The sequence below is a fragment of the Miscanthus floridulus genome, chromosome 8 (assembly GCF_019320115.1).
Source record: "Miscanthus floridulus cultivar M001 chromosome 8, ASM1932011v1, whole genome shotgun sequence".
NCBI classification, from domain to species: domain Eukaryota; kingdom Viridiplantae; phylum Streptophyta; class Magnoliopsida; order Poales; family Poaceae; genus Miscanthus; species Miscanthus floridulus.
The window spans coordinates 111521121-111536929 of NC_089587.1; the positions used below are offsets into that span (position 1 = coordinate 111521121).

Below are 15809 nucleotides of genomic sequence, written 5' to 3' on the forward strand. Positions count from 1 at the left end.
AGTCCCTGGCGTCGCTGGTGATGTCCGAGCACCAAGGAGCGAGGAGTCCCTGGCGTCGCTGGTGAGCACTGAGGAGCGAGGAGTCCCCGGCGTCGCTAGCGAGCACCGAGGAGCGAGGAGTCCTCGGCATTGCTGGTGATGTCCAAGCACCGAGGAGCAAAGAGTCCTCAATGTCGCTAGCGATGACCGAGCACCGAGGAGCGAGGAGTCCCCGGCGTCGCTGGTGATGTTCGAGCACCGAGGAGCGAGGAGTCCTCGGTGGCGCTGGCGATGTCCGAGCACCGAGGAGCGAGGAGTCCTCGACATCGCTAGCAATGTCCAACCACCGAGGAGCGAGGAGTCCCCATCGTCGCTGGCGATGACCGAGCACCGAGGAGTCCCTGGCATAAGCGGTGATGTCCAAGCACCAAGGAGTCCCCAGCGAAGCTGGCGATGTCTGAGCACCGAGGAGCGAGGAGTCCCCGACGCCGCTGGCAATGACCGAGCACTGAGGAGTGAGGAGTCCCCGGCGTCACTAGCAATGACCGAGCATCGAGGAGTCCCTGGTGTAGGCGGCGATGTCCGAGCACCAAGGAGTCCCCGATGAAGCTAGTGATGTCCGAGCACCAAGGAGCGAGGAGTCCCTGGCGCCGCTGGCGATGACCTAGCACCAAGGAGTGAGGAATCCCCGGCGTCACTGGCGATGTCCGAGCACCAAGGAGCGAGGAGTCCCCGACGTCGCTGGCGATGACTAAACATCGAGGAGTCCCCGGCCTAGGCGGCGATGTCCGAGCACTGAGGATTCCCCGGCGTAGGCGGCGATGTCCGAGCACCGAGGAGTCCCCGGCATAGGCGGCGAGGTACGAGCATCGACGTAGCTAACAACGTCTGTGCGGTGAAGTGTGCCCACTTAGTCCTCAAGTACGAAGTATCCGTGCGCCGAGGAGTAACCGGTGTAGCTGGTGATGAAGCATGAGTGACGAACAGTCTGGTCAACTGGTTGGCGGCGAAGTGAGCATTGAGTAGAAGCGACCGGCGAACAGTTCAATCAACTGGTCGGCGATGGAGTCCATGAACCAAGCGGTCTGACCAATTGATTGGTGGAGAAGTCCGAGCACTAGGTGGTCCAATCACCTGGACGATGACCCTGCAATACAAACATGTAGAATGAGTAGTACATGATGTAAAAATAAATAAACTCTAGAGAAAAATCAGCAATGATGATGAAATGGCGTATGCAGTTTGGCGATCAGTTGGTGTGAAAATAAATTTATGTTTAATATAAACCGCCCGAACAGTTAGTGTGTAGCTGAGTCTCCAGCCCTAGCTAGCCCATTAACCATAACACGGGGCGTGGAGCTCGTGCACATGTAGGAAGAACAAAGCGTCGCTAAGGAGACACTGCCAACCACCCATAACGCAGAGGGTAGATGCTCGTGCACGTGTAGGGAGAAGCCGGAGACAGGGCTGTCTTTGGAGGCGTTCGAGCACCAACATGACTATTTGGGGGTTCAAAAAATCGTTTGGAGAGCAAACATTGGGAAAACAGTTCAGAAAAACATTATGGCGATATACGAAGATTGAAGAATATTAAAACGTGACTTAGCTTTAGATAGAAAGTCTGGTCGGCGACGTATGGTGTTATCTGGTTGGCGTTGACGGCGAGCTCCTAGGCGGGCGGTGAGTTGTTGGTGAAGGTGACCTTGGAGGTGGTTCCAAGATTAGATCTACTGTCAGTGGGGGCTGGTGTAGCCAGCAATGAATTGTTGTCATGGACTAGGCATGGATCTCCATGAGATTGATGACGAGAACGCTGTTATTGATTTGAGGTCCATTAGCTCGCCATGGATCAAGCGCACACCCCTACCTAGCATGCCAACTATCGACAGAATATCATCGACAATCCACCGAGGGGTATCCCACGATGGTAGATTTAGTCATTGGGGGTACGCATAATCAGGAACCGGATGGTGACATAAGTCATAGAGATAGCGATTTAGACAGGTTTGGGCCGTCTAATCGACGTAATATCCTACGTCCTATGTCTTTGGTGTATTGTATTGAGATGTATGTAGATAGATTTGTCATGTATCTTGTCCGCTAGGGGACCCCTGCCTCCCCTTATATAGTCTGGAGGAGCAGGGTTACAAGGAATGTAGCCTATTTGGTACTATACAATATCTTGTGGTGCACGCCGAGCAACGCCGTGCACGTCTTGATCTTGTGGATTGGGCCACCTCTGATGGTGCGACCCATGTCTTGTCTTGTGGATACCGGGGGCCATACCCCCATAGTCACCAAAGCGGCATCTTGGTCATCACGAGCGTTCGCTGGTGCTACAGACCATCTACCATGACTCCGGGGTGGGAACACCATGGCCGATGCTCACCAAGTCCAACTACCATGAGTGGAGCTTGATGATGAAGGTCAAGCTGCAGGCTCAGTGGCTTTGGGAGGCGGTTCATGTTGGCGACATCCACTACAACAATGATCATCGGCCCTTGGAGGCTTTATGTGTCACCGTCCCCACCGAGCTCGGCGCCTACATCGCCAACAAGGCCATGGCGAAGCTGGCGTGGGATGCAATCACCGCAGCGCATGTTGGACGAGATCACGTACGTCGGGCAACGCTGTAGCGGCTCCAAGGAGAGTGGGAAGCCCTTGCCTTTCAGCCTAGGCAACAAGTCGAGGACTTCATAGTGCAGGCTGACCAATCTAATGGAGCAGATGGTGCGCAACAGCGACACCAACTTGATGGAGGAGTGTGTGGTGGAGAAGTTCCTCTGCTGCATGCCGAAGAGGTACGCGCAGATCATCAATTAGATCGGGATGCTCCTCGATTTTGAGTAGCTCACCATCGAGGACATCATCGAATGGCTCAAGGTGGTGCAAGACCATGAGCAGGCACCGGATCCCAAGCCAGCCACCAGTCAGAGGCAAGTTGCTGTACACGACCGAGTAGTGGCATGCCTTTGAGGAGAAGAAGAAGGAGGAGGGCGCTAGATCATCCAAGGATCATTGGCGGTGTCCTCATGGCGGCAAGAAGAACAAGCCCAAGGGTGATCGTGCCGGCGGCGGTGAACAAGCAGACAAGGTAGGCATCGACGGTGGCGAAAGCAAGGCGAATCGCAATGACACCTGCCTCAACTGCAACCACACTAGACACTAGGCCAAGGACTGCCCTCATGCCCGGCATGAGAGCGAGAGCGAGCATGGCGGCACGGCGAATGTCGCAGAAGTAGAGGAAGACACTGCTCTGTTTCTCACGCATGGGTTCCTAGAGTTGGATGTGGAAGGGAGCTACGACCTTCTACACTGAGTATGCCATTGACCTTGTCTTCAAGGAGCCATGAGCCCATGTCTTCCTCAACACCAGTTCTAGCGGTGACAAACTCGACGGCTAGTACCTCGACAGTGGTGCGACCCACCACATGATGGCCATCGCGAGCTGTTCATCGACCTCGACTGCTCTACCAGAGGCACGGTGAAGTTCACCGATGAGTCGAAGGTGGAGATCCATGGCATCAGCTCCATCATCTTTGAGGTGAAGACCGACGAGCACCGGGTGCTTCACGGCGTCTACTACATCTCGACGCTCCGCAACTCCATCATGAGCCTCGACCAATTGGATGAAGGTGGCTCAAAGGTGGAGATTGATCGATGTGTGCTAAGGATTTGGGACCAGCACAGATGACTTCTCATCAAGGTCCAGTGCGGCGCCAATTGCCTCTACATCCTCCACCTCAAGATGGCTAAGCCGCTCTGCCTCACCATGCACTAGGATGATGAAGCATGGCGCTATCATGAACGCTACGGCCACCTTCACTTCGATGCGCTCCACAAGCTCACCAAGGACAACATGGTGCGGGGCTACCGGTGATCAAGCATGTTGGGTAGTTCTGTGACACCTACATCATCACCAAGCAGAGGAGGGCTCTGTTCCCAGATGAAGCCTAGTATCGTGTGTAAGAGTTGCTTGAGCTCGTCCATGGCGACCTCTATGGCCCCATGACGCTGGTGACTCTCGGTGGTAGATGCTACTTCCTACTGCTGGTGGACAATGCCACACGATACATGTGGTTGGCCCTCCTGATGACCAAGGATGCCGCTATGGATGCCATCAAGCATCTTCAAGCGGTGGTGGAGAAGGGGATCGGGCGCAAGCTCTGGGTGCTGCGCACAGACAATGGCTGAGAGTTTGCCACCAGTGGAGTTCACTATCAATTGTGCGAATGAAGGCATCCAGCGTCACTACAGCGCCCCCTACTCACCATAGCAAAATGAAGTTGTGGAGAGGAGAAACTAGACCATGGTGGCCATGGCTCGTGCATGCTAAAGCAGCAGGGTATGCCAGGCCAAGTTCTAGGGAGAAGCAGTGGTGACCGCGGTCCACTTGCTAAACTAGTCGCCCACGAAGAGCTTGATGGGCAAGACTCCGTATGAAGCATGTCATGGAAGAGCGCCGGTGGTCGGTCACCTGCGCACATTCGGCTGCCTCGCCTTCGCCAAGGAGCTGAACCAGGTAAAGAAGCTGGATGACCGCAGCCGACCTGAGGTGTTCATCGGGTATGCTAACGGCACCAAGGCATATCACGTCCTCACCCCAGAGACCCAGGGTGTGCGCGTGTCACATGACATTGTCTTCGACGAGAGCCGCGGCTAGGATTGGACCAAGGTAGGAGAGAGCTCGACATCGGCGACAAAAGAGTTCACTGTCAAGTACCTCTAGAGTGGGGGAGTTGGGGGAGCACAAGGTACGTCTCCATCAGCATCCCTAGCTCTGTCGCGCTCACCGTCACTAGCTCTAGGGGAGTCTGGGAACACGATGGTGGCAGCAGCCACTCCACCTCTGCTCTAGTCAGCTTCACCAACAGCGCCATTAGCTGTGGCATCCCCTGCTTGCTCTGCTTCCCCTATTTTGCCCATTGCCACACCGTTGCCCGCCGATCAGCCCTAGGTTGAGCTCGCCACGCCACTGGAGGATGACGAGGATTGTCTGGACACATTTTACGATGATGAACCCCTCCGCTACCACACAATGACGAATATCATCGGTGATGAGTCTCCACCAGGGTTGGCGCCACGTCTCTTTGCCCAACTGCACTTGACTCATGCCAGCAAGCCAACCAATTATGTTGAAGCGCACGGTGATCTAGCTTGGGAGGCCGCCATGAAGCAGGAGCTCTAGGCTGTGGAGTAGAACAAGACCTAGGAGCTCATCGATCTTCCTGCGGGTCACCGCCCGATCACCCTCAAATGGGTCTTCAAGCTGAAGAAGGATGAGAAGGGGGCAGTGATCAAGCACAAGGCGTGGTTGGTGGCATGAGGCTTCGTCCATCAAGAGGGAGTCTACTACGACGATGCGTTCGCCCTGGTGGCACGCATGGAGTCGATCCGCATCTTCCTCGCACTGGTGGCCCAAGAAGGATGGCGGGTGCACCACATGGACGTGAAGTCCGTGTTCCTCAACGGCGACCTCAAGGAAGAGGTGTACGTGCGTCAGCCACCTGGCTTCGCCGTCGCCGGGAAGGAAGACAATATGTACCGCCTGCGCAAGGCCCTCTACGGCCTGCGACAGGCACCGCGTGCCTAGAACACAAAGTTGGACACCATGCTCAAGGAGATGGGCTTCCACCAGAGTACGCACGAGGCAGCGGTGTATCAGTGGGGCAGCGGGCGCACTGTCCTACTCATCGGCGTCTACATCGATGATCTCATCATCACTGGTGTTGAATAAGAAGTGGTAAAGTTCAAGATGCAGATGAAGAAGAAATTCGACATGAGCGACATCGGCCTCCTCTGCTTCTACCTCGGCGTCGAGGTGCACCAGGATGCCAGCGGCATCACCCTCCGTCAGGCTCACTACGCCAAGAGGATCCTCGAGCTCGGTGAGATGGTTGGCTGCAACCCCGCCCACACGCCAATGGAGGAGAAGTTGCGGCTCAGTCGAGAGATCACTGCGAAGGAGGTGGACTCCACGCACTACCGACGGCTTGTCAGGTAGCCTTCGGTGCCTGGTGCATACCCCTCTAGACTTGCCGTTCGCGGTCGGGTACGTGAGCCGATTCATGGAATGACCAATAGTGGAGCATCTACAGGCGGTGAAGCGCGTTCTTCGCTACGTGGCCGGACCCTAGACTATGGTCTGCACTACAAGAGGGCTCCTGGCACAACGCGCTTCATCGGCTACTGCAACAGTGACATCAACACAAGCAAGAGCACCAGTGGAACCATGTTCTTCCTGGGTGACTGCTTGGTCAGCTGGCAGTCCATCAAGTAGAAGGTTGTGGCGCTGTCAAGCTGCGAGATAGAGTACATCGCCACCACCACTGCAGCAACACAAGCTTTGTGGCTGTTCAGGTTGCTCGGGGAGCTTCTTGGCAGAAAGGTTGATGTGGTGGAGTTGAAGGTAGACAGCAAGTCTGCTTTAGCCCTGGCCAAGAACCCAGTCTTCCATGATAGGAGCAAGCACATTCAGGTCAAGTATCATTTCATCAGGGATTGCTTAGAGGAAGGGAGCATCAAGGCCAACCACATCGCCATTACTGATCAGCTGGCAGACATACTCACCAAGTCACTGGGCAAGGCCAAGTTCCAAGAGATGAGGAGAATTGGTCTGAAGCAGATCACTCAGCACTAGGTTTAGGGGGAGATTGATAGTTAAGCCTAGTTGCTTGTATCTTACTTTTCCGCAGTTACTATTCGCTGTCATGTAGTTTTCAGGTTCCTTGGCTTCCAAGTAGGAATCAAGGCATCTACTTTACATAGCAGAATATGCTAAGAGTAGGTAGAGGTAGCAAAAGCCACTTTGCTCTATATAAGCAGCGGTAGACCATCTTGTATTCTAAGTATTGCAACTTCATTTCAATTCAAGCGGCCTAGTGGCCAAGCTGCTCTCTGGGCTTTCTACCAAATCTGAGATCCAATTTCTTATGTCTAGGCAACAGTTTGATTTATGCTTCTGCTCCAAAATTATATCTGAAATAATCTTTACCTTTTCTTCTGCAGGATTCCAGGCTTGTCATTCATTGGGTGGAGATGCTGGCTCTGGGATGGGCACCCTGCTCATCTCAAAAATCAGGGAAGAGTACCCAGATAGGATGATGTTGACATTCTCAGTTTTCCCATCACCTAAGGTGTCTGATACAATGCTACACTCTCAGTTCACCAACTTGTTGAGAATGCTGGTGAGTGAATGGTCGTTGACAATGAAGCTCTTTACGACATCTGCTTCCGCACTCTGAAGCTTGCTACACCCACTTGTAAGTTTGCATCGTTACTTTGTTCAGTCACTGCACATACAACTTTACTATTTATTGATCATTGATTTCATATCGTGGTGCAAAAGAGTGGATTGTAGTCATCTTCGTATGAAATCCTGTGACACAAATTTATCTCTTGGATTCCTTGTGATGCTGCAATGAATTACATGGTCTTTTGTCTGCCATTACTGCATATTTATTGCTATCATGCACTACTTGATTGAATTAATGTGTATGTCGGGCACATGCATCTCACTAGCATTTTGACACCATACTATCTGTTCTAAAGTTTGCTTTGTACTACAGAATACAATGTAATGCCCTGAGATGATCATTTCATGATTTTCTATCTTGTTTCTTGCATTTTGTTTCTGTCATTTAGATATGAATCTGAATATTGTCTTTTTTTTATGTTGTTCCAGTTGGTGACCTGAACGGCTGAACCATCTCATCTCTGCAACCATGAGTGGTGTTACCTGCTGCTTGCGGTTCCCAGGCCAGCTGAACTCTGACCTCCGGAAGCTTGCAGTCAACTTGATACCCTTCCCTCGCCTCCATTTCTTCATGGTTGGCTTTGCACCACTGACATCAAGGGGATCCCAGCAGAACCGTGCCCTCACTGTCCTCGAGCTGACCCAGCAGATGTGGGATGCCAAGAACATGATGTGCGCTGCCGACCCACGACAAGGGCGCTACCTGACAGCATCAGCCATGTTCCGTGGGAAGATGGAGCACTAAGGAGGTGGACGAGCAGATGCTGAATGTGTAGAATAAGAACTCGTCCTACTTCGTGGAGTGGATCCCGAACAACGTGAAGTCGAGCGTGTGCGACATCCCTCCCAAGGGCCTGAAGATGGCGTCCACATTCATCGGCAGCTCCACCTCGATCCAGGAGTTCTCGTGGCCCGGGCTATTTCTAGTCTGCTGATGCGGTTGCTTTGCGTGTGCAGAAAAGGCCATAGTGCGCTGGGGAGAAGGTGCCCAACATTACTAGCGAGTGCGTTGGCCTGCGGGAGACCTACTTCAACTGCAAGAGGGGCCAGGTGTGTCCTGATCCTTGCAAATTACTTGTACTAGTTATTGATATCTTCCTGTTGATAGGCCAGATGATATGTTGTCAGTGAAAATATGAAACCACTGAATCAGGGTCTGTTTAGATTCAAAAAATTTTGTGTAGTACTCGTTACATAGAATCTTGCGGCACATGCATAGAAGTACTAAATATAGACGAAAAAAAACTAATTGCACAGTTGGGTAAGAAATTCGCGAGACGAAACTTTTGAAACCTAATTAGTCCATAATTAAATACTAATTACCAAATACAAACGAAATGCTACAGGTAACCCGAAATCCAAAAAATTTGGATCTAAACGGGCCTCAGTATAGACATGGTCTCACATCATTTCGGTGATACATGGTCTCACATCATTTCGGTGATCATTGACAACCGCTTGATGTGACATGTATCACATATATATAAAACATTGTTGATACACAATTAAGCACATGTACCTTGAACTTGCAACGGGTGTCGCTTAGCAGCCTGTTTCATTGCTAGTAAACGATCGCTTACGGTCTCCCGAACAGCTGTAGATCCCGTACTTGAAAATATATTTTTTTAGTTCATAAACTTATTAAGTGGCACATCACAGTTCCAACGTTCCATGCCACACATGTAGGCATTTAGGCCCTATTCATTTGTATTATAATTCGTCTTTTTTAGCTTGTTTTTTTTGTTGGAACAATGTTTTTCTCGCACAATAAATCAGTCGGAACCGTGTTTCGGTATAATTTGTCTTTTTCAGTTTATTTTTTTAGTTGAAACAATGTTTTTCTCGCACAATAAATTAGTCGGAACAGTATTTCGGCTTGTTTTTTCAGTGAAGCGAACGAAGCCTTATTGCTGACATGACATGACAGGTGTGGCGTGATTTTTTTTTATGTTTAACCCCTACAATTTCCTCTTCTTCTCACGTCAACCTCAGCTTAGCGGCCGCGACAGGCTTTCCTCCCCTTTGGGACACCTACAATGGCCGACTCATAAGCTAGTTTTTAGCATTTTTCATGTTTTAATAGAAGAGAGAGAAAAGCTAACTCTTGATCAAGAGTTAGGCTCATACACATATTCCAAGATCATATGAGAGTGTCATATGAGTCTAATCATACTATGAGCCATTCCTCTGTTAGAGAGGTTAGTTTAGGGCTAGTAATTGACTTATATCATTGCGGGTGTCCTTAGGTTATCTCCAATAACAACACCTAAAATACAAGATTCGTTCGTCTTTTGGGTAGCGCTACAGACAAAAAGGTTCAATACCTATTCAGCATATTCTCCAACAACAAGACCCAAAAGAGAATCCTTTAGGTAAATTGGTTTCTAGGAGAGAGGATACCTATATTTAGGTTTTGCTTCTCAGGCAACCCAAAATAGGTCTCCCGTATAGGTATTCTGTTGAAGACTGATTTTAGGTCTCTTGCTACTCATTTTGAATTTGACCGTCCATATAAAGTCGTTGTTGAAGACAGTCTTACTGCAGCTCATCTACGCGCTGCCTTCCTGACTTGCCACTAGCCAGCACCTCGTCATCGCAAGAGCTGATGTAGCAGTACCTGTGGCACCTAGTGTGCCGCGGTCGTTGAGGACAAGATCCCTGCCATGGCGGCCGTTGAGGGGGCAGCACAGTGAGCTTCTCCAGCGTGGGCACGGCACAAGTACACATAGTGACGGAGCTAGAAAAAAATTATAGGTGGGGCGAATTGCAACGAAGAAATGAAAAAAAAGACACCATATTCACAATGGTGCCGTACTACAATCACATAAATCATTGCGAAACCGCTGCAATCACATATTATGACGAAAAGTAGACAAGAAACGCAAGATGCTACCTCAAATTGAAGAATAAACTAGTAGTTCTTTATCGGTTGATCCATACATTGCAAAATACAAATAACGAATGGATGAACCTGTAAATTGAGGTGCTGTCGCTGGTGCTCTCTAACTAACTGTCCACGACCGCGGCTAGCCCTAGTGCCGGGTACACCCTCACCCTCCTCGTGGTGGACCTCCTCGTATCCTCCTCCGGTCCTCCCTACATCGCAGCAGCCAGTAGAGAACAGAGCACCAGCAGGCCAGCAGGCAGCAGCGGCCCTGCCACAAACCCAACGCCACAACTGACGGAGGTTGGAGCCGGGCGAGCGACGTGGCGTGGGCCGGTGGGCGGTGACCAGCTCTCACAGTCTCTCCTAGGGCATCTGCGTTTCGTCGATTCAGAAATTGGGGATGGGGATAGGGGAAAGATTCCAACGGTGGGCTTTGGTGGGCCTCTCGCCTCTACCGAGTTAAAGTGAATGAAAAGGCCTCTTGGTTTCTTCTTCTTCAGTGCTGTAGTCGCTCTGCCCGTGCTCGGTTGCTCGCTCCTCATCGCCGCGACACCGTCGGGGTCCGGGGTTAGGGAAGAAGCGGGGGTCCAGGGGTCTAGTGCGAGCTCGCTGGTAGCTGGGGCGGCCGCCCGACCCCGCCCCTAGGGTGGCTCTGCCAGTGAGTACACAACTGTCGGCTTGTCTAGGAGTTAGGATGCATTTATTTTTAGTCAAATTTTGAATTTTATAGAAGTGTACTAACTCCGACCAAAAAAGAATATAATTATGTGATCCGTGCCGATCAAAGTAGCTCAAATTTAACCAAGTTTATAGCAAATAATATTAATATTTATGTCTTTAAATAAATTTATTATGAAAATATATTATATGACTAATCTAATAATATAAATTTTGCATCAAGAATGTTAGTATTTTTTAATATAATTTTGGTTAAAATTCAAACTGATTAACTTCTTGAAAAACCAGAATCGCAATTCTTTTTTTGAACGGATGGATGGAGTAGTTATTACCAGACGGAGGAGTACGTCGTATGATTCAACGGTACCTGATCAACGATCATAGGTCATCGTCCAAAGTCCAACTACTACACGGTGCATCATCAGTGTGCGATGAGCATCCTGCGGCCACCATTACTCCACTCCATTCCCAGCCCCACCTCACGCGTGCTGTCCTGGGGCCGGACTCGTCTCATGTGATGCTGTGATTCCCAGGCCTACGCCTACGCGCTTGGTACTGGTAGTCTGATCTCTATTCCGTAGGCAAAGCATGGCTAGCCCTGCCACTACGCCATGGTCGATGCCTCGCAGCTCAAAACGTGGCCCTTGTTTAGTTGGGGCCGGAATTGGCGCCGCCGTAGGTACTGTAGCCACAGTATCTACTGTAGCGTTCGTTTGTATTTGGTAATAATTGTCTAAACGTTGACTAATTAGGCTCAAAATGTTCGTCTCGCAAAGTACAACTAAACTGTGCAATTAGTTTTTGATTTCGTCAACATTTAGTACTCCATGCATGTACCACAAGTTTGATATGATGGGGAATCTTTTTTTTGCATAGTGCCAAATTCTGAATTTTGGAGGAACTAAACAGGCCCGTGGCCTGCCCCACTGTACACTTGTACCCTCCCCTCGCACGTCACCGCTCGCTTAGTGTGTTTAGTTTTCAAAATTTTGCAAAATTTTTCAAGATTCTTCGTTACATCGAATCTTTAAACGCATGCATGAAGTATTAAATATAAATAAAAAATAAAACTAATTATATAATTTAGACGAAATTTACGAGACGAATCTTTTAAGCCTAATTAGACTATGATTGGGCACTAATTACCAAATAACAACGAAAGTGCTATAAAACAATTTCTAAAAAAAAAAATTCGCCAACTAAACAAGCCGTGAAGAAATTAAGGTCAGTGTGAAATTAAGTATACGCAACTGTAGGGAGGAAGAAAATAGAAAAAGTCCAGTGAAATTAATTTATCTTATATCTAGAAGTATATTTATTTTAGGAAAAAATTTAAATTGTATTTAGAGCCTGTTTGGCTTGTTGAAACTTAGCTGAAACTGGCTGAAAAATACGGTTCTGGCTAAATTGTTGTGAGAAAAAAACATTGTTACAGCAAAAAAAAAAAAAAAAAAAGCCGAACGAGCCGGTTTGTGGGCAAGCCTGAACGGAAAGATTATGTGATGAAGTGATCACCTACCGCAACTGTTGATACAGTAATAATGATATAGTAGTAGCCTTCTCTCGCCTCGTCTGTCGTCTCCGTTTTCTTTTCTTTTAAAGTAAAAAAAATATATTTTTTTCTTAGTCATCCGCACTAATTATTCGTGTAGTTTTCTCCCCTCGTCCTCGTCCTTTGTCCCTCTCAGGCGCAAGCGGTAATCTTCCGTGGTGGGGGCGTGCTCCGCTGCAAGCAGTGGTGACGCCGCCTTGGAGAGAGAGGGGACGGGTGGGCGGGAGCGAAAGGATGGAGGCGGTGGCGGACAAGTACCAGCCGCTGTTCCCGAACGGCGGCGTGGCCAAGAAGACGGCGAGGCTCGGGGCGGCGGCGGCGATGGCGGCCGGCGGCGAGACGGCGGGGGTGTACCGGGAGTGCCTCAAGAACCACGCGGCGAGTCTGGGCGGCCACGCGCTGGACGGGTGCGGCGAGTTCATGCCGTCGCCGGAGGCCGACCCGGCAGACCCGAGCTCGCTCAGGTGCGCCGCGTGCGGATGCCACCGCAACTTCCACCGCCGGCTCGCCGAGCTGCCGCCGCCGCCGCCTCTCCTCGCCTTGCCGCCGCTACCGCCACCGCCACCACTGGCGCCGGCGCCGACACCGGCTGCCGCGTCGCACGCCATGCGTGACAGCCGCACGATGCGCGGCGAGGAGGAGGCGCCGGACGACCGCCTGCCGGCCGCCTTCGACGAGGAGACCGAGGAGGAGTCGGACGAGGGCTCGGATTTCGACGAGGACCGCCCGCTGTCTCCACCGCCGCCTCCCGCCTCCCTGCGCCCGATGCCAGCGGCGCTCGGGACCGTTCCCGGTGCGGCGGCGGCGAGGAAGCGGTTCCGCACCAAGTTCAGCCCGGAGCAGAAGCAGCGGATGCAGGCCCTGTCGGAGCGGCTGGGCTGGCGGCTGCAGAAGCGCGACGAGGCCGTGGTGGACGAGTGCTGCCAGGAGATGGGCGTCACCAAGGGCGTCTTCAAGGTCTGGATGCACAACAACAAGCACAACTTCGTCGGCGGCCACAGCGCGCGCCGCAGCGCCTCAGCCTCAGCGTCTGCTGCAGCAGCCACGGCCGCCAACGCGGCCATCCACCACCATCCGTCCGACGCCACCGCCGGTGCTGTCTACCCTTCCTCCTCCCACGCCGCCGCCCCAGCACCACCAGCCGCCGCTGTCCACCACCCTTCCGCGCACGCCGCCCCACCGCCCGCGCCTGTCCACGCTGACTTCAACATCAACGGCACCGCGGCCACCGACGACTTCCGCGTCCAGCCGTCGACGGCGAGTGGCGGCTCGCCGCAGTCGTCCTAGTCAAGTTAGTGCTAATCAGTCATGGTTACTTGTAGCCTCGTGTCTAATTAACCAACCCTAGCTAATGGAGCGAGCAATGGTGGGTACATGGGACTGTTGAAGGTTGCTGGTCTTTGTTAATGGTGGAGCCCGGAGAAGGATCTTTAAAAAAAATGTGGGCTTTTGGGATCTGATGATGTAATGATTCAGGATTAGTGCTTATGAGTACAGTAGTGAGTGGTACTAGTAGACTGTTAGTGTAGCAAATTGTTCCTGAGCTGTGCTTGGAATTTGGGTGATGGGGTGGATCCGATGTGCTTCGTCTAATTGTCGTCGTCTAGGATATCATCATGCTGTTTCGATATAAAAATGCAAGCTCTCGTCGAGCTCTCTCTGCCTTACCAGGGATGTGAATTGTGGATGCTCTGGATTGTTTTGGTGGTATCCTTTCTAGTACTCGTATTTCTTTTGTCGAAACTGTCTATGTTACTGTATTTGATCGGCAAATGGCAAGCTGGAACGAGAATTGCACTTGCACACTCCCTCCGTGTCCCCTTCCCCTCCTTTCCGTTTGAATTTTACAGAACAGCAACAACGATACAGGGAAGTACGCAAACAGCCAAACAGTAATAAAGACTGGTTGGTCCACCAGTCTCACCAGTAGTTGCTATAGTACCAATGCTAGCTCGTGGGCTTGCTCGGCAACTTCAATGATCATATACACAGGGATCTAGAAGCATTCAGCCTCAAGCATACCAGATTCTACAGAGCACAGTGCATGGCAGTTGGCAGTTGGCAATGTTGTAAAAACCTCCTCCTGACGAGAATTGATGAGGCATTAGCAACAAAAATGCGACGGTAACCTGGCTTCTGCTAAGAACTCTGCTGAATTTGGCATTAGCAACAATTACCTCATGTGCAGTGGCCTGCGCCTGCGATTGTGAAGTTGCCTGCGCTTTTTGCTGGGCAGTCGGCTACAGCGCCGTGGGGGTCCGGTCTGGGGGGAACGGTACAGGCGGACGACGCTGGGTCTTGTCGCGCTCAGTCCTTGAATTGAAAGCGCTGGCCGAGCCGATCCTGCCGCAGCGGCGCCGGCCGAAAAGAGGAGTCCCGTCGCTGGCAATCGCTTCGGCTGCTGGGCATAGCCGGAGTTCCGCGTATTCTGGTCGTTTCTCTTTGTTTGTAGCGGAGTGAACCGAGCGAGCGGCTATCAAAGGTGCTGTTTGTTTCTTTCGTGTAGTAAAATAGCAGCACAACGATTACCTTTGTATTTTGATGATTTTCATACACAAGATATGATACGATCATGTAAAAAAAGAGGTAGGATTGTGGGTGAATAGTGATTACCTGACCAAACATGCATGCATAACTCATCCGTTCTGTACAGGCTATACTACCACTCAACACTCAACACTCAACGCAGCATAGCCAGAGTGAATGCTGAGAGACAAGACAACTCATGACCCCGCTTTATCTTTTTGTTTTTTTAGCCTTGTCAATTGTCATCAGCGATGGCTCTGCAATTCCCCAGAGGATTTGGCTGCTGGTTACTCTATCTTCGTTCGTGGGGCTCATGTGGTCCATCATCCTAAACCCCTGACAAATTACAACCCTGCTCTGCTCCCGGCGCATTCTCCCTGCTCTGATGCGTTTCGGGTTTAGGTCCTGTTTGCCTTACAGTATATTCGGCTTGTTCGGTTTCTTTTTTTCAGCCGAAACAGTATTTTTTTCTCACAACAATTCAGCCGGAACCGTATTTTTCAGCCAGTTTCAGTCGTTTCAGACCAACGAACGGAGCCTTAGTTTCCAAAAGGCATTAGCAGGTAATCGTTGGATCTGTTGGATGTTGCCATAATTAGAAATTGCTTTATTCATGTAGTGACAGTTCTTGGCCCCTAGCCGTAAAATAATACCAGGTCGATTTGTCTTTTATACATATACAATAGCTTTTGCTATGCACCTTTATACTATATGTTCAACATAATAAAAGTTACATATTTAAAAAAGTCAAACCGACCTATAATTTAAAACGACAGGAGTACTCTAGATTAGACTTGGAGCGGTAAGATGCTATCGTTGCTTCTTCTTTGAAAGATGCAAAAATTCCAACGTCCACATCAAAATCGTAACTGATAAAAATTGATTACAGCAAGAGTCGCTAGGGGACAATTATGCGATGCCAGGATGCGTAA

General features: G+C 50.6%; 1 protein-coding gene and 1 pseudogene across 1 annotated transcript; both read left to right on the forward strand.

Annotated features, from left to right (window-relative positions):
• The first annotated feature begins 6856 nt into the window (after nt 1-6856).
• On the forward strand, nt 6857-8169 carry LOC136469730 (tubulin beta chain-like; annotated as a pseudogene).
• A 4305-nt stretch (nt 8170-12474) lies between these two features.
• Nucleotides 12475-14018, forward strand: LOC136473273 (zinc-finger homeodomain protein 9-like). Its single transcript, XM_066470949.1, has one exon. The coding sequence runs from the start codon at nt 12586-12588 to the stop codon at nt 13636-13638; it is 1053 nt and encodes a 350-aa protein (XP_066327046.1). The 5' UTR covers nt 12475-12585; the 3' UTR covers nt 13639-14018.
• Nucleotides 14019-15809: the final 1791 nt, after the last annotated feature.